At 40.2% G+C, this 26,712-nt stretch overlaps 1 protein-coding gene across 4 annotated transcripts in view; it reads right to left on the bottom strand.

Annotated features, from left to right (window-relative positions):
• Positions 1-26,712, bottom strand: part of CADM2 (cell adhesion molecule 2) — a 368,300-nt gene that overhangs the window by 122,233 nt on the left and 219,355 nt on the right. For all 4 annotated transcript variants that reach the window (XM_081199662.1, XM_081199664.1, XM_081199665.1 and 1 more), the window contains one exon: positions 24,966-25,115. In XM_081199662.1, coding sequence (XP_081055788.1) covers positions 24,966-25,115 — 150 coding nt within the window. The remainder of the gene's footprint in view (positions 1-24,965; positions 25,116-26,712) is intronic.

Below are 26,712 nucleotides of genomic sequence, written 5' to 3'. Positions count from 1 at the left end.
TTTAACTATGGTTTAAATAGTGAACTGAAGGCTACAGAATCTTCTTCCACGAAAGGAATCTATACTCAGCTTTTCCATTGTTTTAAAAGTCCTAACAAAATAGCATTCAAGTAAAGCATGAATGATATAGTATGGACTTTGCCTGGTGCCTAATGAAGTCACAGTGATCTTTAGTAAAACAGTTCCATAGTTTCAGAACCTCCATAGAAAAGACTGTGTTTAATCACTGTTACTCTTTGTTTCCCAGATGTACAATATAGGCTTATGAGACAAATATAAGCAATTATTAACATAGATGTCTTCCTATGTTCCTATACACCCATAAAGGGAAACTGTAATATACACAAACACCACTGATTAACTTAGAACTGGGGAATTATGGAGTAAAACACCCAATATCTAGTTTATATTTGCACATTAAATTTAACTTTTGGAGAACTGGTTTCATATAAGAGCTGAACAAAACCCCATCTTGATGTGAACTGCATGACCAAAAGGACCTAAACCCATTTCCCTCCCCCCGCCCAGAACATTTTTACATTCCGGCATCCAGCAGTGAAACCTGAACCACTCATGCACTTCACAATACAACAACTATCTATACCTTTCCTATATGCATCAGATACTATTTTAAAGTGGGGGTGGGGGGGAAGAGAAGGATATACTATATAACAGCCAGGATCTGGTGGTGGGGTGCAGTGAGCTGGGCATGCATAGAAGACCTTGAACTTATGTACTTTTGCAGGATTTTTAACTTCCTGTAGCTGCATAATATCACCCAGCTGGAACCGACCTTTGTCCATTCTTAGAATTATTTATGTCAAAATCAAACGTGGGACAATGACTTTCGTTTAATGCATTTCCATAACAAAGCAATGCTTAAAAATAACTGCTGGGGAATTTCAAATCCTGTTCTGTCCACAGAATAGTGGCTTGAATTTAAAGGCATGCTGATAGCTAGGAAAAGAATGAGCACTTTTGTATTTTGCTCTTGTAATGAATATGGAGTATCGTACATTTTAAAGCAATCTGTAACCCTGCAGATATTGTACTGTGCCATTAATAGCTTTGATTACAGCCACTCCATTAGTCCAGCTGAAGTAGAATGAGTGGATGAGAGCCAATAGGCCTCACAGCAAGGATTTACAGGGCCACTGATTGCCTAAATATTTGATCTTTGTCTTCATCGTACATCAAATACAGTATTTACTTGATAGCTAAGTGGTCACCCCTCTGTTATAAAGAGTTCATTATCTCTGCAAGTCATTTTGGGAGTTGTAGTTCTTGGAACAAATTGTTTTCTTCTACATGAAATAAAAGCTGGTTATTGACTCGATTAGCGGTAATAGAAAATAGAAATGATTTTCATTAGTAATACAGATAATGTTTGCACTAATCTCACAAAAAACCAGACCACCATAAAATGCTAATGGGTTGGCATTGGGAGTATATCTCACAGATAACTGATTTTTCTCCTACTAAAAATAAATGAGTTTACATGAAATAATAGGCAGAACTTACAATAATAGCAGAAGGACTTATTGTGTACTTTTGACCTCCTCAGAAATGCCAAATAATGGTATCAAGAAAGATAACACTGATTATGGGGTAACTATAGGGGCTCCACGAACACATTTGCCAAACACTGTAAGATAGATTCATGGGCCTCACTCAACACAGTCTTTGGGAGAAAAGTACTTCAGCAGGTAGTCAGTCTATGGCCCTACTCCTCTTCCACCCATAGATACTACAACTCTCTTACACCCCATACCAGGACTGCCCTCCAGGAACCTCTGGGGGGAAACGGAAATTCTTACCATGAATTTCTATTCCTGAGGCTCCTGGAGGGCAGGGGCCAATTGTCATCAGAGGCCAGATCATGGAACATAACGGTAACAACAGGGCCATAAATCCTTAGTATAAGGCACCAGGGTAGGCTGTTTTTATCCTGCATCTGTTTCTCATGTCTGTCATGCTCCAGAGCACCACGGACAGAGACAATAAGTAGCAACAACACCAAGTAGGCACCTTGAAACAGCATCAAGGAACTCTAAGAGGAGTCTGCAATGGGGTTGAGGGGTCTGTCTTGCTCTGACAGCCAGTCTGGAGAGGGCAGGATTGCCCCTCACCTAGGAGGATTCAAATTGGACCCTATGAACCTGCAAGAGAGGAGATATGTTTTTAAAACATTAAGTCTTGTCTGGGATGTCCTGTGTCCTGTGGAGGTTTCATGTAAGAAGGGGGTCAGGCTCCAATGAGAAGTAGAGAGAGCTTGGGAAGTTAGATCTAGGGGACCAGGAGATGTTGGATCCTGGTGAGGGCTCCAGCTTGCCCTTCAGGGGTGGCAGCCAACAGGAAATATTATGCCAAGCCAGCACTCACCCAACATCCATCTCCTAGGACATGGAGATGTCGGCATTCACAAACCTAACCTAGCCACTGCCAGCTCACTAGAAGGAGTGCACGCTTGCCTGCCCTGTCTTAGAACTCTAGCTGCCAGCCACACTTAATGTTGTGGCCACACCACCCTTTGAAAGGAAGGTGCAGGGGACCTGTTGCTTGTTGGTGCCTTTGATCTCTCATATCACAGCTGATCCTTGCAACCTGTGACTTGCCTTGTGTACTACTCTAATCTGAAAACAAAAGCCTTCGGCAAAACCAAAGTTGCAAGTTCCGGTTCTTCATCAGACATGGAGACCTTTGACAATAGTGTTCCTTCTTGTTGGGTGAGACGTTGCAGATTAGAGCTAGAAACGTAGTTCGGAATCATTTCTGAACTGAGTTATTGCAAGAATATATGTACACTGCAGTTGCTCGTACATTGTTTAGATATGCAATATATGTAAATCTGTATTAACGCTATCTGGCTAGTAATCATATCAGTTTCTTTCATTCATTCATCCCATTCATTCATTCCTTATTATCCCATGCTTCAGCCAGAAAGGCACCAGAGTGGGCAATCAGATCACTAAAAAGAGGAGGTGATGGACTCTCCTCTCCTTTTTAAGCAGAGGTTGGATGGCCATCTGTCTTGGATGCTTTAGTTGAGAGTCCTGCATTGCAGGGGGTTGGACAAGATGGCCTTTGGGGACCCTTCCAATTCTATGATTCTCTGAAAAGAAAAAGACAACCTCAAAGCACATATGGCTGTTGTTTTCTGATAAACTGTTCTCATTTAACATTATTGTGGCAACATTTGATGGTTGGAATAAGACCGTCAATTAAAATTAAGCAAAGAATTTTAGGGCTTATTTGAATGCTCTTTCAGATACATGCAATGTTTAATTCGTTTGTGAAAACTCAATGCTAATTTAAAGGAAAATGCTATAAAAATACCAGTTGCTAAAGAAAAATTAAATATGAACTTGGCAGTAGCTGTAATTTCTTACAACGTGTGGCATTTTAAACTGCTTTTAACTTGGACTGCATATAATTTGGAATGGTAATAAAAGTCATAGGTGGTGTCAAAAGCCGTATTTTCAAATTGCTCTTTTACAACAACAACAAAGAGAGAGAGGGATACTCTCTTTTTGGCTAAGCTTTTAATGAGCTCTTGAGTAGTAATTAAGGCCTGAAGTGGTGTGTTTTTTCTTCACGCCTTGGGAATAAGTACATATTTTTGTCTATTTATAATTTTTAAAAGATCAGTTCAAATTAAGGGAAGAGGGGCTTTCCCAAACACTGACATTTATTTTGGCTACAAATATTTTTTTAAAACCCTGAAGATTTTTAAAACAAAAATGTAAATCAGTCTTGTTTTCTGTTACGACGACGCAGCTGTGGAATTCACTTCCACTGGAGACTTGCCAAACTCTGAACCAGAGCATTTTCCGGAAGTATAGAAGTACCTTCTATTTGCTTTGCATATTTAATATCGAAGGTTAACTTGGAAGAGTAATTTTAATATGACTTGGTATTATATGTTTTGACATATATTGCTGCTATTTTAGTATTGTTTATTTGATGTTAAACTACCCCTTCAATGAATTGGACAGCTAGAAATTAAGATTTCATTAGTGTTCAGTTTTCATTTCTAGGCATATATACCAAGAAATACTAAAAAATGAAATAACATTTTGTTTAGTGGAAAGTGAGAATTCGGACCAAACTAAGCATGATTACAGTTATGCATGAAAGCATCTCTAACTTTAAAAAAAAAATCCAAATGCTACCAGGTGCTCAGTGGAGTGTACCTGTGTGGTTATGTTTCCCTTTCTTGGATTTCCTACTATTTGAACTGTTAGGAAAATCCTATTTGAACATGTTATGTTTTAGGTAATGGGGTAAACAGAATTTTTAGGAGGGCAATTTTCACCAGGAAAATGAGGGAAATGGAACTAACTGCAGAGGCTTAAAGAGCTGCTGTATGCAAAATAAATTAGAAAGGCAGATTCATTATTACATCTCTGTATTCTAGTTTGACTTTGAGACATTCAGACAGCTTCAACAGATAAGGGCAATAAAGTTTCAAAAATATTTATGCTTCCATATCCTGCAGAGGTGAGTTCCATAGAGCAATTGTGCAATTTTATTATTATTATTTAACTATTACATTTGCATCCAACTCTTCACTGAAGGAATTCTGAGAAGCATTAAGCCTCACAACTGTATATCGGAGACTGGGAAATTAATTCCCCAGTAACCACCAATCAGGTATTTCGAAGCTGAACAGAGGTTTGAAAGTCAGTTTCCCACACTCAAATTTGGCAGTCTAAAGTACCCCACACAAATACATCTCATTGCCGAACAGACAAGTCTTAGTGAATTGATCTTTAAAGAGACATATCATAGCTTTGCACTGTTTTTTAAAAGATGGTATTATGCAAATACATATTGTATTGAAGAGTTAGAAATACTGCATTTTGATTTTCTTTTTCCTCTGCAATGACCATTCCATTTTAGCATCAGTGAGAAAAAGGCCTGCATAACGGTGGTGGTGTGATTGTTCCTGTGCTACATTTCCCATGCGTTCATTCACACAGAAAAATAAAGTGTTTGTAAATTGGCCCTATAAATAGAGAAGAATTACAATGTGCAGTTTTAATGTGTAGTATTAGAGACTCTCCCATTGGTTGCTGTACTCATGTCCTGCTTCTGGGCTTCCCATAAGCATTCATTTGGCCTCTGTGAAAACAGGATGCTAGGATAGATGTACCTTTGATCTGATCCAATATGGATGTTCTTATGAACATACAGAGGGCCACAGGTTCCCCATTTCTGGGAGAGAATTTCTCTTCTCCTGGTCTCTTTCCCTCTGCCCCATATATTATGGCGCTCCTCTAAGATAACCACCAGTGCTTCTTTTCTCAAATTCTAGATGTTAGGGCTCTAGCCTTTCAGGGAAAATATTTCTACCAAACTGCAAGCCATTATATCTAAACTCAGCTTATGAGCTTATGTCTGACTAAAGCCTACCATGATCAAATGTGAAGGACCATAAAACACAGCAGCAATAATGACTAACTCCTGGGAAGATGGAAATGCTTTCCACATCTCCTTTCTGAAGAGAACAACACAGACCTCAAGAGTAAGCTTATTATAGCAGAAAATTCTATATTGGATACCACTGGGAGCATTTAAAGTTGTGAAGTCATGGAAGAGTTACAAACAAGCTATGAAACTGAAACTAAATAGCCTCCTGACAGGAGATACTGTATGTAGACCCCTGCCTCAAAAATCTTGGCTACAAATGGTAGGGGACCTCTGGTTATGAACACTTCTGGTTAAGCACGCTTTGGATTACGAGCTCTGCTAACCCGGAAATAGTTGCTCCCGGCTGCGAACTTTGCCCTGGGATGCAAGCGAGAGGTGCGCACGCAGTGGGAGGTGCCATTAGTGAAAGCGTGCCTCAGGATAAGAACAGTTTCAACTTAAGAATGGATCTCCGGAATGAATTAAGTTCATAACCAGAGGTACCACTGTATTTAGGCAATGGAAACACCTTATAGGCTCTCCTGTTCTGCCCAAAGGACCAGCATTGCAACAACAGCAACAACACTAAGCCCCAATATCCTCCCTGATACACACACAAAAAAGGTAAGTGTTCAGATTGTACTGTGCTGGTCCTGAGGGTTAACTGTGCGGCGAGGTCCGAGTCCAGTCCGAGGTAGAGGGTGCGGTATGGAGGCTGTCCGTCAAAGCTGAAGCGGGGTTCAAGGCAGGGAGTCGGGTGAGGTCAGGAACTTTGGCAGAAGAGCAGGACAGGGTGCAGGCAGGAACAGGCTACCAACAATGTTGCTCCTGTAACCTGGGACTGGGCTGGCTGGCTTTTATCTGCCCCGAGGCACAGGGCGGCCCTGGTCCACAGGTGACTCGCCTCTCCTGGCCTGGAGGCGAGCACTCCTCCTGCGAGAACTTAGTTCCCTCCGCCTCTCTGCCCTGAGGCTCTGCAGTTCAGGAGAGGCTGGAGGGTTACTGGACCCAGAGGCAACCTCACCTTCCCCTGATGAGGCTGAGAGTGGAACACCTGCAGGCAATGGGCCCTCCATTACCTCAGGAGCCAGAGCAGACTCAGCTGGTGCCTGCACCTGAGGATCCAGCACAGGTGAGGACCCTTCAGGCTCAAGCCCTAGCCCCAGCTCAGCTGGTTCTGGAGGCGGGGACTCCTGTGCAGGCTGGGATTCCTCAGGTTCAGCCTCTGAGTCCGAATCCCAGGCCATCACATGTACATTTCTTATGGGCAGCACCGCCAGAGACATGGATATTTTAATTAAACTCCTGCCACATCATAACACATGAGTGGGTGTGCATATGGCATCACATAAAGCTGCTGCCCAAATGTTTAACAGGATTAAGATAAGACATATTTCATACAGAAGATGCTCTGTGGGAAACATGCTGATGGAAGAAAACATTCATCCTTGCAACACAAGAATAGGTTTATGGAATTCTCTTCCACAAAGTGAGGAAAAATTCACTGAGGACTGGTCTACTAACTGCTATTAGTCATGGCGAATGGAACCTGCAGCAAAACATTGTAGTGTAGGATGCTCCTGTTCACTGTTCAAGTTAGTCCATCCGCCTGCCCCATTCAAACAGAAAACAGATAACTGGCATAATATGGTCACTGAGCATGCTCAGGCCACATTTGGCTGTACCTGCTTCCTTTTTAGTTCTGTTCATCCTAAACATTGTTTGTTGCTCTGCAAACCTTGTAGTCTTACAAGACTGATGGTATCTCCCACTTATGAATAGGTGGTGCTGTTGTTGCTACATAAAGAATGGCACCAACTCCTGAGCATCAGAAAGAGGGAACAAATGGGCCACTGCAACAAAATGTTACAGTGTGATGTGCTTTTGAGTGTACCAGTCACTCCATTCCTCCTTCCCCTAGTTTTGCTTCTTCCAACAGCCAGCATTCCATGTTTACCAAGTATGTTCTGACCTCACTAACATGCTTTTGGGGAAGTACATGTCCAACCTGCATTAAAATCTTTTATTTTTGTCCCATTTACTAAGAATGCTCGTCTGCCATTGGTGTATCTTAATCCACAAAACAAAGAGATGAAAACATTACCACTGTATTTAGTAGTCATACACAAGATGTAAAACACTAGCCATTTCTCTTTGAAACAGCACCTTTAAAAATCCTAATTCAAACATGAGAATTCTATTCAAATCTTGTGCAGGATTTGATTACCATGAATATGGGACAGAGAAAACATTTTAGAAGGCTGTAGAAAGACCTAAAAAAATTCATTCAATTCAAAGTTTTGAAGTTATAAGCCGAAACACAGAGAGAATGGGGCGGGGTTGAGACTTATCACCCAATACCAAGTATGTTTACTTTGGAGTAGCTCACACTGGGGTCAACATTATTTAATTCCTGGTAATTCTGTTTAGGATTGTATCTTTAACCATAGATTTATTATTCAGTTAAACTATGTTGACAAGAAGGGTTGCCTTTGGAAATCGAGCAATTATTGCATATTTTATCAAGAACAGGTGGATTACATTCACAGGTGCTAAAGTTATTTGCCAATCTGAATGCCAGTGAGCATTTATTAGTAACCACATGAGGATCTCTACCAGCCTCCCTTTGTGAACAGTGTGTGTGTGTGTGTGTGTGTGTGTGTGTGTGTGAGAGAGAGAGAGAGAGAGAGAGAGAGAGAGAGAATCTTAAATAAACAAACCACCTAGTAAGTCTACTTAGAAACTTTAGAGATCAATTCTATGGCAGCTGGGATGGCATCCCAGAGCAACAGGATACGCAGGATTGTTCTCCAACAAAGTTTCAATGTTGGAGATCATCAGGTATCAATTTGTGTGGCCCAACCAATACCAGAGCTTCAAGAGCTGTGGGGGCAGAAAGGGAGAGTTTCAAGGGACGACCAGAAAATGGTTTGGATACAAAGCCCATCCAGGTACCCCAGCATACTCCCCAAACCAGAAAGAGATTTAAATTCACCCGTATTCTTTTTCCACATTTTTTTAAATTTAAATCTTCAAAACACAAAGGTTATTTTTCTCTTGAAGAAACTTTGGCATTCAAGAGGAGGTAAGGATTAAATATACTTTTTATATCTGTAGAGTTGAAGTTGTTGTTATCCTTTCCTAGTTAGAAATAATAATATGCACTTTACAGGGTGATGATTGGGTTAGGATTAAAAGAATACTAACTAATAATAATAGTAGTATCAGAAATGCAGGGGACAGAGAAGCCCTTAACATGGATGAGAAAGAGGGGAATCAGAGGGAAATTTACTTGGAGTGACAGGAGCAAACTGGAACTCAGATACTCTAGGCTAACCAGCATCTTCCAAAGAAGAAGAGAAAATTAGGGGGAGTGGTAGCAGTGGTCAAATATGGAAGGAGGGAATTGGAAGATGATGGGTCATGAAGTAGAAAAGTTAACAGTCTAGAAAATAAACAAATTGAGGAAGTTGAAAGCTTTTATCACTTGGGCATGAAAGCCTACTTTTCCCCATATATGCAAAGCCATAAGTCTTCCATCTTCTGTCACTCTGAAATTGCTTCTGAATAGAGAACAAAAGCCTTCAGGCCTCCATGTTTTCCATTTTATTTCCATAGAATATATTACCTGTTATTCAAAAGCCCCACATTCTTTTACTAGAGAAGAAACATTCTTCAGTGTAGCTGCATGAACTCATGCAAATCTGCTACAACTTCAGCCTTGGCAAGAAAAAAATACAAATTTGATAAATGATGATGATGATGATAAAACTAAGCTTGTTGATGAATTCTTGCTTGCTGTCATTGGTATCACAGGCAGCTTTGTCTACAACCATGCCTCAGCAGAGAAGACTCATCACGGCCCAACAAGATAAAGACCAAGATCTTCAGCTACCTTCCACTACTCAAATTTTACCAACATATTATTTCTCCCTTTTAATAGTTACTTATTTCATAGATCATGATTTCAGCAAGCATTCAACAAGTATTTCCTTGGATTCGTGGCAAAATGTGAGGAAGACATAAGGCTTCAAGCCAACTCCTTCCAACACGCTGGGCTATGTGATGTTTGGATTGCTTCTGCCAGCTCACCTTGTGTATTACCAGCTGTCACTTGCATCAGTGGCACAGAGCTTGCCTTCTGCCTGTGAAACACACAGGTGGATGTAAGGCCCACCAGGGAACAGTGGTGGAGCTGAGCTGGTCCAGGAACTATCCATCCAGCTCAGTTGGTTAGAGGATCTTCTGTATCCCAAACTATTCTAATAGCTGGCACTGGTTGGCATAGGGACTGGTCTGGGCTTGATTGCTGCATCAGCCTGAAGTTGGTGCAGGGATGTGTCCCAAACTGTGTCCCCAACTTCCCGCTGCCAGACTTTGGATACGGTGGTAGCTCTGCCACTCTGCAGAACCTAACTGGTGACAGCACCACATTTGGATAGTGGTACAATATGGTTAATTCGATCCAGGTGTGATTGAACCACCATACCCAATAAATACTCATTAATGGCTCTCATTAATGTGTTAGACTGGAGGAAGGTTTCAAGTGGATTGCCATGGGGCCAACATTTTTATAAATAATTTGAATGAGGGTAAAGAGGGGGTGCTCCTCAAATTCAGAGATTACCCAGATCCAGTTAGCAAGACGATATAGCTTGGCTGTATTCTATCCTGATTAGGCAACATATGGAGTACTTTGTCCAGTTCTGAGTGCCACATTGACAAACTGGAGCAGGTCCAAAAAAAAGGAAGACTAGAATGGTGAGGGGTTTGGAGGAAAGCTTGAAAGTGCTGGACATATGTAATCTGGAGACATGGCAGCTGTCTGCAAATTCTTACAGTCTGGTGTGCAGAAGACTGAGCACTTGTTCTCTGTTGCTCCAGAGGGCATGACTAAAACTAGCTGATAGAATTTTCAAGGAAGCAGATATCAGCTAACTATTAGGAGAAATATCTTGATGGCAAGAGTTGTGGAACAGTGAAACTGACTTAGGCTCTCCTTTACTAAACATATTTAAGCAGAGACGGGATAGCCATCTGTAAGAAGCAAAGCAGTTGAATCCTGCATTGTAGATGACCCCCAATATCCTCTCAATTTCTATTATCCTGTCATAAAAATGTTTATTTGCAACGATTCAAAATTTGTTCTTTGTACTTACAATTTCAATTTCAGCTGTAAAACTGCTATAGGCTTTTGGATGATCTTTGCATCAGTAATTCCTTGTGGATGTATTTCTACTACAACCACACATATTTTACTTAGCATTTACAAAATTTGTATTATGAAGGTCTCCGAGTTTGGCCACGTGATGCAATAAATAGCCTTCTGCTATCTGTTGTATAGAAAGTTTGTGGACAAATTAGCATGCTTAAGACTGCAACATTTAGCTAAAATTATTTTTAAGAACCCACTCAATAGTATAGTCACAGCCTGTTTTGAAATACTGAGTACCCTTAATTTTACTCCACATCTGCAGACCTGTGCATTGCAGCATTTGGCCTTGGGCTGGAGAGAGATTACTAGCAAGTCTGACATACTTAAAGGCTGTCAAAGCTGAATTAAAGGAATACCTAAATAAGAACAAAGAAAACAAATAATGTATACAGAGATTATGAAACTAAACATACTGCTTGTACTGCAGCAAGCCACACATTTAAAATACAGCCTGAAGCATAAACAAGAGATATATTACCATATGTTTTAAGGTAATCAAAGGTTAGTGCCAAAGCATTTAAGGATGTTGTAAACTGTGAAAAGGGAAATGATAATCTTCAAAATGTTTAGAACAAAAATGGCACTTTTTTTTTGAGTCATTTTAAAAGGAAAAAACCCCCAAAGTTTAAGGTGAGGAAGGAGACTGCAGCCTGAAGAATACACATCTAATTTTTTTGAAAATAAAATATAACTCTTTTATGTTCTAGTTACAAATATGAGGTGCAGACGAAGAATATGGTTGGAACCCTCAGTAACAGGCCATTGCTTATGTTTAATATACGGAAAGGAACACATTCACTAGGCCCCTTTCTCATAGAGATGAAATGAAAGGCGCTGCGGCTTTTTCCTGAAGAGAAGCCAGAATGTATTTAGCTTGTAGTTGTTAAATGAGGCAGAGAAACTTTCATGGGCATTGCAAATCAGTCTCACCTTGTGTCTTACTATGGAGGTGGCCTTGAAGTTGGATGTGCTATCAAAGCTGAGAATGTGTTTATATTATGCAATAAAATGGACAATTTGGCATTTACAAGACACAGTAAAAGGAATGACATAGATGCTGTGTACAGGTCTTGCCTAGGCTTTGTGAACTGAGGAACAATTGCCTATTCAGCTATGGAATCAGTGGATGGACTTGGGGTAGATATTATCTCTCTTGCTTTCCTATGTACACAGTCAAACCTAGAAGCCACTTAGTACCAATGCTACCTCACATCTAGCAAAAGCTCCAGATCAAGGTGTGTCCCCAAACTATGGGCATATTTCAAGGCAAGTGCAGCCCATGCAAGACAGGCTGAACACCCAAACTTGAATCAGGCAGCCTAACGCCATCTGGTGCCTCCAAATATTTTGGACTGCAACTCCTACCATCCCCAGCCAATGTAGCCAGTGGTCAGGGCTGATGGGAGTTGTAGTCTAAAACATCTAGAGGGCTGGAGGTTGGAGGAGGCTGCTATATGCATATACCTGTGGGTAAGTACCATAATATTCAATGGGACTTACTTCTGAGTAGACATGTATACTATTGCACTATAAGTAGTACTTTTAGTATGGAATTTTGAACTAGATACAATATTGTTTATGTTCTGCTCGAGTCATTTATTTGTGTCTTTCAAGTGACTAACATTTTCATTTTACTATATTATTTGTATTATATATATATACCACTGAACTACTAGCATTTATATACCACTGAAAGGTAAAGGTAAAGGGACTCCTGACTGTTAGGTCCAGTCGTGCATGACTCTGGGGTTGCGGAGCTCATCTCGCTTTACTGGCTGAGGGAGCTGGCGTACAGCTTCTGGGTCATGTGGCCAGCATGACTAAGCTGCTTCTGGTGAACCAGAGCAGCACACGGAAACACCATTTACCTTCCCACTGGAGTGGTACCTATTTATCTACTTGCACTTTGACGTGCTTTCGAACTGCTAGGTTGGCAGGAGCAGGGACCGAGCAACGGGAGCTCACCCCATTGCGGGGATTCGAACTGCCGGCCTTCTGATCAGCAAGCCCTAGGCTCTGTGGTTTAACCTACAGCTCCACCCACATCCCACTTATATACCACTTATCTACTAGCATTATAATCGGCATTGCATTCCTTAATACATCATAACATTAAACCCATTTACATACTAGATGGCCAGCAGCCTAGAAGAATTATAATGCAAGGCATTCCAACCATCTTCAGTTCCTCATTTGTGGAATGAAAATGCTAGTGCCAGCAATGATTCTGTCAGTTTTCACTACTATAACTCTGGCTGAATTTGAGCCTGAAGCACCTGGGCATCCCAAGCATAACAAACAATAGATGACAGTCACTACTTCATCGTTATTTGCATAGTAACATTCATATATAATGGTAACGATGATTAAAGGAAAATGCTGAGGTTTTCAATACCTTTTTTCTCTCTCTACAAAAAATGCCTTCTGATTCTGTGGATAACAGAGTAGGAAAAAATAGGGAACTGACAGTGTTGCATAGTGGTTTGAGTGCTGGACTAGGACTTGGGAGACCAGGGTTCAAGTGCCCACTTGTCAAATGATGTTCACCCTGGGCCAGTCACTCACTCTCAGCCTAACTTATCCCACAGGTTTTATTGTGAAGATAAAAATGGGGAAGCATAGAATCTTGTATGCCACCTTGAGCTCCTTGAAGGAAAGGTGCGATATAAATCATAGAATTGTAATTTCTAAAGGATCCAGAGGGTCGTCTAGTTCAACCCCCTGCAATGCAGGAATCTCAACTAGATAATGCATGACAGATGACCACCCAGCCTCTGCTTAAAAACCTCCAAGGAAGGAGAATCCACCACCATCCATGGGAGTCTGTCCCACTGTTGAACAACTCTTACAGTCAGAAAGTGCTTCCTAAAGGTTAGGCAGAATCTCCTCTCTTATAACTTAATCCATTGGTCTAGGTCCTAGTCTCCGGAGAAGGAGAAAGAAAGCTTGCTCCATCTGCCATATAACAACCTTTTAGATATCTGAAGATGACTCTCATACATCTTCTCAGTCTTCTCTTTACCAGGCTAAACATACCCAGTTCCTTCAACCTTTTCTCGTAAGGCTTGGTTTCAAGACCCTTGATCATATTGGTTGCACTTTGCTGCACACATTCTAGCTGTGTTTGGACCGAGGCAGAATAGAGTGGTACTATTACTTCCCTTGATCTGAACATTATATTTCTGTATGATTTACGTAGCCTGGAAAAGCATTAATGTTTTGGTTTGTTTATTTTTGTTTTTGCTACTGCATCCCATTCATGTTAACTTATGTTAAGCTTGTTTTCTACTAAGACCCCTAGATCTTTTTCATATGTACTACAGGCAAGCCAAACATCCCCATCTTTTATTGATGCAGCTGGTTCTTCCTGTAGGACCTGGCATTTGCCCCTACTGAAATTCTTTTTTTTTTTTTTTAGTTTGGGCCTAGTTCTCCAATCAGTTAAGGTCAACTTGAATTCTGATTCTGCCTTCTGAGGCATTGATTACCCCTCTCAGTTTGGTACCATCTGCAGATTTGTTGAACATCTCCTCAATACATTAATCCAAGTTGTTTATAAATATGCAATAAATAAATGTAACTAGATAGCAACATCAAAGGAAGAAATCAGCCACTCTAACATCAGATACTTTGTTGCAGAGAAAGGAAGAAAAAAGACTCTGTCCTAACTGCAAAAAGTTTTACCCAGGACTAAAAAACTGCAGATACATTGTTGTCCAAGTGCCTAGATTGGTAGTGTGATCACTTTAAAAATTGGAGTATTTACTGAATGCCGAGGAAGATGGCAGCTAAAACATAAGTTGCCATCTTTTATTTTATAGAGCCATCTATATCCCAATTATATAGGGATTTGGTTGATCTGACTTACATCCTATGCCTTTTTAAAATGTGCTTTTTTTGAGGGGGCAATTGGCTTGTTGTTTTTATTTTAATTATGTATTTTGTGGTTTTATATCTTGATTTTATTCTGTGAACTTGCCTGGGACCACCAGGTATAGGGCAGTATATAAATTCAATAAATAGACAAAAATAAATTACATGTGTGCTGTCATTAGAGAAGGACTCAATTCATCACTGACACCATATATATCATCATGGAACTATATAAGGAATAAGATGCTGGGAAAGGAAGGGGGGGACATGTTCCTTCAAAGAGACCAAATAAAATCAAGTAAGCAATGCACAAAACTAATTAAAGTTGATGCAACAAAAACTAAAGCATTTTTGATGCAATTTATTAAACAGAAAGGCTGTGAAATTAACAGCAATCAAAAACTAATTAAAGCTGATGCAATAGAAGCAGCCAAAGAATGCCTGATAACATTTATTGAGCCAAAGAAACATGGCTGTCAAGTTAAACGAAATCAACCACATTCTGTTTTTGAATAGTAACGCAAAGATAATTATGCACTGGGTGACACTCTCTGAATAAGATTCAAGTCATTACCTCAGAAGACAAAAGGATTGACATGCAGTACTAAAGTGCTTCCACAGAAAAAGGGCCTTAATGTTTAAACCTTTGAAGAGATTCCTACTCCTAGAGTATGACTCATCAATTAAATATAACATGTCATTGTTATGTTATGATAACCATTAATTAATAACTGACATTTGGGATACTTGTGTTGCCTAACAGGGCATTTCAAGCTAGGAACAGAGCTCCAACTACTTCCCAGTGTTTCCTATGTTATACCTAAGAATCACATTAACTGACATTTCAAGTCAAAGTGCCCAGGGGCAAAACAGACTCTTTATCCTCCTATAATGCTTGGCAACCTTTCATCTCTTACATGTGGTGCAATGACCAAATGAGACAACCACCTCAGACTCAAGGAAACCATTCCAAGAGCTTACTGGATTAGGGACTTTGGGTAGCCTTGTTAAAAATTTGTTATATAACAGGATATATATTTCTTATATATCCTAAACTGCTTTGTATGTTCTTTAAAATTAAAAAGAACAAGCTGTCATTGTTGTCTTTAAATTTTTTTTATTATGCTTGAAAATAAAAAAGTATAGCACCTATATTTTCAAAAGCACCTGTCTTTCCATTTTCCCCTAAATATTCCAGAGCCAATCCATGGCCAGATAATGGCCAATTTCGCATGTTCAAATCTCATTTTAGCAGAATGAGATATGCATGATTTTCACCTGCCAGAATAAAACCCCATTGCTCATCCCTTCATGCATGCAAGCAAGTAAGTCAAGAAGTCTCAGTTAACCATATCTTCCTGTTTGATTCAAATCAGATACTATTGCTGGAAACTATTACTATTCTGGAAACTACAACTAATCCAGAATGCGGCAGCTAGACTGGTGACTGGGGGCGGCCGCTGAGACCACATAACACCGGTCTTGAAAGACCTACATTGGCTCCCAGTACGTTTCCGAGCACAATTCAAAGTGCTGGTGTTGACCTTTAAAGCCCTAAACGGCCTCGGCCCAGTATACCTGAAGGAGCGTCTCCACCCCCATCGTTCTGCCCGGACGCTGAGGTCCAGCGCCGAGGGCCTTCTGGCGAGAAGAAAAGCTACAGGGAACCAGGCAGAGGGCCTTTTCCGTAGTGGCGCCCGCCCTGTGGAACGCCCTCCCATCAGATGTCAAAATGATAAACAACTACCTGACGTTCAGAAGACATCTTAAGGCAGCCCTGTTCAGGGAAGTTTTTAATGTATGATATTTTAGTGTTTTTTGGTTTCTATGGAAGCCGCCCAGAGTAGCTGGGGAAACCCAGCCAGATGGGCGGGGTACAAATAATAAATTATTATTATTATTATTATTGGTTAATGGCTTGCATCTAAGCTTCCGGGGTATGGAAGCTAAATTGTTTTATTGTGTCTTTTAATTATGTGCAGTCATATTTTATAAAGCGTGTTCTCTTTCATAGAGAGCATGTGTTGCGGTGGGGTCTGATAGGCCACCCCTCTGTTGCTGGGCAGGTTAGCATGGATGACCATCCGCAGTGATTGGGCGGTTGGGTTACTGGGCAAATTTTGGTGTTGCCATTTAGGGGGATGGACCAAATCAAGTCATGCAGCACTGACTGGGCTCTTTTGCTGCGTGCATCGGATCACCCGCCCACCCTCCCTAATCTAGGGCTATTGCGTTGACCTTGCTATGCCTGTCATGAGGTCGTCTGCTTTTGGGGTAGGAATTTTGTCCATTTGGCTGATTGGCTGGTGCCATTTGGTTTTTGCCTACTGCGTAGCAAATCGTCACAACTTGTAAGGTTGCGGTTAGGCATTGGTTAAAAAATTGGTTTGTGGAGGGGTAAGGATTGGCAGTGCCTCCCCCTCCAATGCTGCTGCTGCTGCAAGGGAATTCCGTTAAAGGAATCCAGGGGCTTGCCATTCTTTCGTCCGTACCCCTGAATGGGGCTTCGGGCCATGCAAGCTCCCAGGAGCATGCGGGGGGGGGGGGAGGATGAGGGTCTGGTGCCCGGCTCCATGCTCTCCCCAATATTGTTTTCCCTTACTGGCTTTTGCTGGAATCTGGAAGTCAGGTCTGTCCCTGGGCATAGGAACAGATAATCATAACCAATGCCTAAGCAACCACTCACATTTATGTATTTTAATGAAGTTGTGGCCAAAATTATGCCAAAAACCTTAAACAAAAATTATGTGTGAATTGTGAGTTATTTTAGGGGTGGCTTGGGGGACCTCAACACGAAACTAGCTTTTCTACTTATAAACTACTTAGATGCTATTTGGCAAGTAAGGAGTATATTAATCAAATGATCAAACATTTTATTTGTATGCCACTTTTCCATAGTTAAAATCATGCTCAAAGTAGTTTACAACATGTAAAAAAAGTACACTAACTGCAAACATAACAAAAGTAGTCATAAACAATAAAGACATACCCTTCCAATTGTCCCTATTTTCCAGGGACAGTCCCAGAATTACAGCAGCTATCCTGGCTTCTGATTTGATCCCAGAACGTTGCTATTTCCTCTGCTAGTGCTGCCACCGCAGAGCTCAAGAAAAGAGATGAGCCAGTTGCCATAGCCCTGTCCAAGTCATGTTGCCAAGCAAGCAGGGGCTAGGTATCTCTGAGGAACACTTGTTTGAGAACAGAATCTACATATGAAGTCAATCTAGTGGTCAGGGAATCCAGATGTTCACAAAGCCAAGAGTCCAGACAGAGGGCAGGAAGCAGCAAGGTAGAGTTAGGAACCACAGACATTGTTTCCAGCACCTGACTACTACTGAGAGCTCTGTTTAAGAGGTTTGGAGCCAGCTGGTTCTCATCAGTGCATTCTGCTCTTTGTCTCTGATAGATGATCAGCTGCAGGTGGGCTCACTCCTCCTTCTCCCTCTTCAGACTGGTGTTCAACAGGTGAAGTTCACTCCTCAACCATTATACTGATGCTTGTTCCGACTGGCTGTGAGGTATAATCCTGTTGCCTCTCCATGGCTGCTACTGCCAGTCTCCTCCCTTAGGCACCTCATAGTGGCTGCTGGAGAGTTGGTGAGTAATAAGAGAGCCTGCTGCCACCAAGTCCCAGCCTCGCATGATGTGTCAGCTCTGAGGGGCAGACAGAGGGCAGGGCTACCCTGGGCAGAAAGAAAGGGGGAGTGGAGCAGAGCGCAAGGTTTGTTTGTTTTTTAAATGCTTTGTGTTTTTGTGTTTAATCTTGCCCTTATCTGAAATTTATTTATTGATGTGTGCTTTTCTTTTGTAAATCTACCAAAGAAGACAGGAGTGCCTGGTGTGCTCTGGTCCATGGGGTCACAAAGAGTCGGACACGACTAAACAACAACAACCAAAGAATAAAATAAAATCAGCATTAAGAGGTTTTCTCTGGATGGTGGAGGGTGTGTGTGCTGTGTCCCATTGGTGTAGTGGTGGTGGACACGGCCCAGGACTGACCGGCTGGCAGCCTGAAGGGCCCTGCCCTGCTTCTCTCCACCTGGCTTAGGGCGGGGCCTGCCAGGCTCCATAAAAGAATGCTTCTGCTGCTGCTGGGCAGAGAGAGCTCCGTGTTTGTTTGTTTTTTTAAAAAATGCTTTTATTTTTTTATCAATGTGATTTTAAATTGTGATTGATATTAATGCTGTAATCTTAGTTTTAGATCTTATAATTTATGTGGAAATTGTTTTCCATTTGCTTGTGTACTTTTTGATGTGTTTTATTTATTATTTATGACTTTTGTTATGTTGGTATTTATGTAAATTTTGTCATTCTGTAAGCTGCCTTGAGCATTGTTCTAACTATGGAAAGGCAGCTTACAAATAAGATGATGATGAAGAAGAAGATGATGATGATGAAATTCTTGGTGGGGGGTGGGGGAGGGCTATAAAATGGGGGGTTGAGGAGGGTCAGTTATGCGGAGTGAGAAATGCGCCTATCTTCATCTGAGCAATGTTGAAGGGTATGTAAACAAAGCATCAAACACTTTCCACATAAAACAATAAATCTAAAATAAAGATATAAAACATTAAATTCAGCAGCAACCCACCACCCACCTAAACATTAACCCCGCCCAACAACCAACAGCAACTTAAATTACAGCTGTGGTATTTCTCTGTTCTTAAATTAATCAGTAGTAGATAGGTAGCCGTGTTGGTCTGCCATAGTCAAAATAAAAAAATTCCTTCCAGTAGCACCTTAAAGACCAACTAAGTTAGTTCTTGGTATGAGCTTTCGTGTGCATGCACACTTCTTCAGATACACTCTTTAAGGTGCTACTGGAAGGAATTTTTTTATTTAAATTAATCAGTGTATAGTATTGCTCTGCCTATCTTTCTCATGGGGAAATAAGTATTCATGGCTGCTGAAAGTGTGTACATGTGCAAACCTCACTCCCCAGTCTCTGTCCCACTCCAAGAGACAAAACATGCTTTACGTCCCTTAAAGGAAAATGAAAGGGCTATTTTATTTACATTGTTTAAGTAGGCCAAGCAGAAATCATAACAGGTGACATATACAGAAACACAGAACACAGCTTCCACTATTTAAGCTAATAAGTTAACCACTGTTTCCTGTAGATCCTTAATGAATTTTAAATTATTTTTTTGAAATTACTGGAAGCAGTTAAGAAAGGGGGGGTGAATGTAACAGTATTACATGCATATTGTCTCTTATTATTAAATTTTAAACTACAATATTTATGTTTTCATTTTTCCCATCCTGCACCTGTTTTTATCTACTTTTTGCTTTTCCAGCACAGATACAATGTGTGGCATTAGAGCGGTTGTATACATGTTTTTCATAGATAGTGAAAATAGTGGCTATATTATGTTAATAAAATCAATTTACTTCTGGCTGAATATTCTCTCATTATTCAGTAAGACTGGAGGGATACTGTGTGGTCCTCTCAACACCCTTCATTACAACCTGACAACATGGTGATCTGATTTTTAATCTCACAGTCAAGATTTTCCTTTTCTTAAGTTATCAGAACGAAAGCAAAAACTGCTACTTTGGTAGGAATTTTAAAAACCCCATCAAATAAATAAAAAGGGGGGATATGTTGTGTGTTAGGAGCATATAAATCTACAGTAAGACCCTAGACGTTCCCATGATTATAAATATAGGAAATATCCACAGCTAACCGGAGCCACATTCCTATATATTACCTAAAAGTCATCAGTACAGGAAAATGCAGAGAAGTAAAATGAAGACATAAAATAGAATCCATTTGAAAGACGTTCATACCAAACCGGGGGGGGGGGATATATCATTTGGGCTAGTTTAATAGTCTCTCTCATTAGGAGAAACGAACACACACTGAGAACATATCTCTGCCTTCTGATTAAGCAATGAGCCAATACAGCTGTAAATCTTCCAGAAATTCCCCACGGTTCAACTCAAAAGAGCAGTGTTTTACTCTTTTCACCTCCTATCCTTCATTTTCAGACCATCATTGTGTTAAGTACATAGGAAAACTCTTCATCATGCTGTTAAAAGAAACAGGGTTTTTTCCTGCTATCCTGAGCAGCTTTGATACTGTACGTTCTTCTTATTTTTAGAGTGATAAAAAGATCCATAGAAAGGTAATTAGTCTATTGACTTCATAGCAGAGGAATGATAAATATTTAGGCCACAATTATTCACCTTAAAAATTATATGCACAATAAAGCCCAATTTCTTTCTCCATCTACCCTGTAGGGCAGATCTCTTTGTCTGAACTAATTTGCACAGGAAGGGAGTCTGAGGAACAGAGGCATACAGTGATAAGAAGAAACTTAATCTCTAGGCCTTGTTGATAAATTTAAAATTGACAAATCATTGGATGCATATGGCAACCACCTGAAAGTATTATCAGGCTAACTCTGGCTAATAGTCACAATGGCTGTGCAGCACTTGAATACCAGTACCTGGGGAGAACAAGTGGAGCAGAATGAACTTGCGCTCCAGTCCTCCTTGTGGACTTCCCATGGACATCTGGTTGGCTGTTATGAGAACAGGAATTCTGTTAATTTAGTCCAAAATCCATATTGGAACAATATGTTTATTAGACCAAACAAGCAGCACAAAATAGTTCTGGAGAACATAAAAAACAGTGTTACCTCGGGTTACATATGCTTAAGGTTACATACGCTTCAGGTTACAGACTCCGCTAACCCAGAAATAGTACCTCGGGTTAAGAACTTTGCTTCAGGATGAGAACAGAAATCGTGCAGCGGCGGCACAGCAGCAGCGGAAGGCCCCATTAGCTAAAGTGGTGCTTCAGGTTAAGAACAGTTTTAGGTTAAGAACGGACCTCCAGAATGAATTAAGTACGTAACCAGAGGTACCACTGTATACTATTTAGTGACATTTTGGTTGGTAATAAAGATAATGTCTTATTGTGGATTTCGGTATTATTCTCATTGGCCAATGAGATTGGAATGCTTTATTGCAATCCAAATGCATATTTTAATTCATCGTTGTATATAATTTTATGTGTGTGCTTACTTAAATTAATATTCTTTCTTGAATTGCAGTTTGGCAATATGTTTTTCTCACTGATCTAATATATAAAAGCTGATATATTTTTGAAGAGTACCATTATGATCAATGACCAGAATTGTGAATTGACATAATAAACTCTATATATAGGACAACAGCTAATGAGTTGCAAAACTTTTTTTAAAAAAATGACATTTAAATATAGTATATAGTATATTAAATAAGATATACAAGTTAAAGAAGGTATATAAGTGCCCATGATTCTTGACATACATCACATGATTGGATGAAAAGGCAAATTTTCCATGAGATAAATCATATTAGAAAGTGCTGCAAAATTAAATCTGTTAAGAACAAATGCAAAGAATGAGGTGTTTGGGCAGAAGGAGATGAAAATATATTTGAACATGGCCCTTTCCTTTTCCAAATTCATTTGTTAACTACCACACCATCTTTCCTATCTAAAAATAACATTCAAATGCTACAAAATGCTGAGTTTTCATATTAGATTTTTGCTGGCTTTACTTTATTTTGCACTGTAACACATGGCATGTAGCTAACTGAGCAATTTGATTAGGGTATTTCAATTTCATGCCATGATACTGAAGGTCATGAATTTAATCTTCCTCTATTCAATGTCACCATTTCTGCTACTGCCCATAAATTAAGTAAAGCAACACTTTTGCTGAATAACTGGCCATCTACTATAGAAATACCCTCCAACAGCCCTTCAAACAAAACAAGCCAGTGTTCGTATTCTAGGTCTCTACCTAATGGGGGCGAATCCTATTTGTACCTCCACACTGTCTGTGTGGGGAATGAGGACATTCAGAACGAGAGGGTGGTTTGTGACTTCAGAAGAAGAAAGGGCTGCGTCTAGCCTTAAACGCAGGCCATCAGCAGTGCCAGTGCTGACTTCATCCTAAGGAAAACATCAATGATTGGGAGCAGAGAAGTTTTCTATTTCTCTCAATAAGGGCAACAGAAACATATCTTCCCTGCTTGCAAACTTTGTATCTTGATAGGATACTGAGTGGAGCTTATGCTACCTTTGTGCAATCCTCAGGATATTCATTGAGTGTAATCCTATTGCATGCTTACCTGGGAGTAAGTCCTATTCAACTCAGTGGGACTTCTGAATAGATCAACTAGGATTGAGCTGCTAAAATATTCCTTTCATCATCTTTCTATTGTTTCATCCAATACAGTAATCTGTTCCTGTTCCAGAGAAAAAGCCTCTGGGCGAGTGGGTGTGGAATTACCTTTCTTTTTTGATATTTTATGTTTTCTAGATTTCTTACTGCCATTTGAAAGCACGGACACACACACCAAGTATAAGCATTATTGTGTCTCAGACTAAAAACTTGTAAGTATATTAACTGCATTTTTGCACTGTAATTCTATCTGATATTTTCATTGAAGAATAAGGTGTTTCTATATGGAATTTATTGACCAGGTTTAAGGCAGAGCCCTATAAAACTAACGCCCATGCTTTAAAACTGACCTCTCAGCATCTTGGAGGAATCTGCCATATTCCACACCTGCATGTCATGTCTCCTAGCCATTTGCCAACCCTGTGTATTTGTTTGTGGCTGTCACTTCACAGTAAAAGAATGTGGTGGGGTCCTTCCATAGTCTTGGCAAATAGCTACACCTAAGCACTTGCTTTCTTTCCCCTTCCAGCTGAAGGCTCAGAACTGTTGCTTCATTTTAGCGGATTATTCAGATATAAAACTTCTGTGCAGAATTCACCAGTATTTTGCATATGTCTATAACATGTGAAGTAGCTGTTTTAGTACTCAAATGGAGAACTGAGTTGCCAAATTTAAGGTAAACAGAAAAGTAATTAAATAAGTATTGACCAGGAAGAAGACCCCACAGAAACATTTGCTTACAATCCCTACCCCGCAAGTAATGCCATCTAAACATTGTATCAGGATGCCACAGATACAATAAAGCCAGACTACAATCAGAAAACAGGAAACAACCTACATTTAAAGCACACAATACTAGAAAGGTAGTCCAAGCTACAGACCACAGGTCAAGTCACACAAACTTTATGCAGTCAAGGAATTAAGGAATTAAGGAATTAAGGAATCTAGAAACCATTTTTGTATGGGGAATAATGAGCTGCAAGTCTAACCCCAAGTGAACAGATGAGAAAGGAAAACTAAAAACACACCTAGAGCAGATAGGCAATAGATGTGAAACCAAATATAAACTAATTAAATGTATAATAATATATAATAAAAGTATTCAATAGCTTCCCATACTTTATCATATGGCAATCCTTATAACAATCAAAAAACGTAGATCAACATCATTATTTCCATATTGTGGACTACAGCTCAAGTCACACATACATATTATTTGATCAAGGAAATAAATACATAGGCAACACAAAAATATGTTCTCTTGCACTATGGGTGAGCGCACACATACAACCAACAGCAATAGGATCAAGATCTGGACCATGGTCCTACCCGGTCATGGGCTATGGCTGCTTCAACTATTCTCTCAACCCTGAGTAGGTAGTGGGAAGCCAAATAAACAGCACAATCTGGTGGGTGCTGGGTGCCATACTTTTAGAGGGACAGTCACTATATTGAAGCAGTCAGCCAGTATGGCTCCTTTGCACTTCTTCTCTCTCTCATTCTCCCCAACGCTGGCCATCACACTATAAGGGCAGCTGTCTGCCGCTATCATGAGGCATAAACACACCATCACTGTTTTGAGTAAGCTTGGGTCCTCCATGCTACTGCTCAGTGATTGAGGAACAGCCTCTAGAACCAAGGGGTGGTGATAATTTCAAGTATCTGATGTACATGCCCACATGCCTGCTAGAAAAGTGTTTTGAAAAATAAAAGGTGACAGGAAAACTAGACTGTCACAGAAAACTGGGGAGCCAGATTCCCCAGCCCATACCCAAGAAAAACCAACAGCGGAGCAAAAACAAGTCAGTTAGCAATCAGAACCAAGAGGCATTAACATAGCCCAAATATCAACATCTTTACATTTTTCTGATTTCACTCCCAATGTTTGCCAGATTCACAGCATTCAGCCGAACATTTTTTGAGCAACCACCACCAGTTTTAACATTACTTATTTATCTTTCATTTGTCTGCATGCCTCAGTCAGGGCCATAGCTACTGAGACAAGCTATCCAGGTATTTTGCTCCATTGAAGCCTCCAGAGAGGTGTCATTGAGGCTCTGGAGGGGGATTCCAAACTGAATCTTTGACCCGGGTAAAATAAAGCCGAGTTTTGGCCCTGCCTCAGTTTCACTCCATTGGACAGACTCCTGGATTTGACCATGGTGCGCAAGCGAGCAATTCTTGGCAAATAAATAAAAAACTGTAGGAGATTATTAAAAGAGTTTATACTTTTTTAAATCAATAAATTATTTATTACTTAAGTAAGTTGGAAATCAAAGCATATTCACCTTTCTTGTCATCGAAGTACAGAGTCTGTTGAGCTGGATTTGACCACTGGAGGGAGGTGTTATCATTTTGATCAACCCTACAGGTCAACGTTGCTGTTTCACCCTCGATAACTGTAACATTCTGTGTGAGCGGAAACTGCCCTTGGCTACCTGCAGGGAGGATATATAAGAAAAAGAATGCAGGTTAGGTTACTGCAACACATTATAGGTAGGGATGTCTCTGAAAATGGTTTTGTGGTTTTTATGATGTAATGTTATGTTGTGAACTGCCCTGAGATCCATGGATGAAGGGCAGTATAAAATTTAATAAATAAAACAAAACATTGCATTAAAACTTATAGGGGAATAGTAATAGCTTTAGTCTCCCAGAGGCTTGTACATTGGGTAACTGTTGTTTTATTAGTTTATTTGCAGGAAAAATAAACATAAGAAACATTAGTATTGTCCTATAATGCTTGTCCGTCCTTGTCATAAAGATAAGCAATTCAGGGAAAACAACCTCAATATCTGAACTATTTACCATATCTGTGGATGATGAAGAATCACAATATTCATGCGATTGTGGTAAGCTCCACCCATGCCCCTTAAGCTGTCATCCTTACAGAGTAGTGCAGGAGGGGCCACTGGAGATAAATTAGAGAAGCAACCAACAGCTACTGTGTCACAAGGAGGGGACTTTTGGTGGTGGAACTCAACACAGAGAAGGTGGAGCCAGGGCTCCATGCAAAAAGACCTGTGCTGGAGCAAGTATCGATTCAGAAATCATGCATTTGCATCGTGCTGGCAGCAAACGCTCCATTGCTAAAGGGAAGAAAACTTATGGAAAGTATTATTTCACTGGGTCTACACTTTGTAAAGATTTATTTATTTATTTTATTTTTATGCTACCCTTCATCCAAAGATCACAGGGAAATTGATAAAATACAATATGCGCCAAGTATGAATAACATTGAATATCACCTGTGACATATTAAAAACAAAATGCATCATATACTGCATTATTTATTTAATCCAAAAGAAGCACAGGGCACAGGGCAGCATGCAGTAAAACAACATCTCTAAATAAAACACTTTCAAATAACTGAGACACAATGAAATATTAAATATAATTAAATCCATGAGCCTGAATTAAAAATTTAAAACTGAAAACACATATAAAACACATTTTTCCTTCTCCACATTTTCCACTCATTCTTCCTGCATTTTTAAAAATGGCCTTTGCTTCCCAGCATCTGTTGATGCAATACGGTAAAACCTAACTATGAAAACAGTCATAACTTTGTGTTTGATATGAGTATGAAAGCAGTTTATGGATAGAGACACTGAAGGAGTACAATAATGGTCATTTTTGTCTGGATCCACTAGTAACCAGGCAAACGAAAGTCAAATGGTTGATGGGGGGTTATGCACAGAAAAAAATGAAACGCATTTAAAGCACATTCTAAATGCTTGCTTGGATTTCTCTGCCTTTTTAATAAATCAGGGAACGAGGCCCCCCCCCATGCACTGTTATGGAGTTACAGGTTGTGTAGCAGTTAGAGTGTTAATCTAGGATTTAGGAGACCAGGGTTAGCCAAGTCCCCACTTAGCCACGAAACTCACTGGGTGACCTTAGGCCACACACTGCCTCTTAGCCTCAACTACCTCACAGGGCTATTGTGGGGATTAAATGAGAGGCGGGAGAACAAGGCATGACCCCTTGATTGTATTGGAGAAACTGCTGAGATACAAAAGCATTAAATACATA

Source organism: Podarcis bocagei (genome assembly GCF_964188305.1).
Source record: "Podarcis bocagei genome assembly, chromosome: 6".
Taxonomy (NCBI): domain Eukaryota; kingdom Metazoa; phylum Chordata; class Lepidosauria; order Squamata; family Lacertidae; genus Podarcis; species Podarcis bocagei.
Note: the sequence above shows the minus strand (reverse complement) of the source record. Positions and strands in the feature narration are given on the sequence as shown.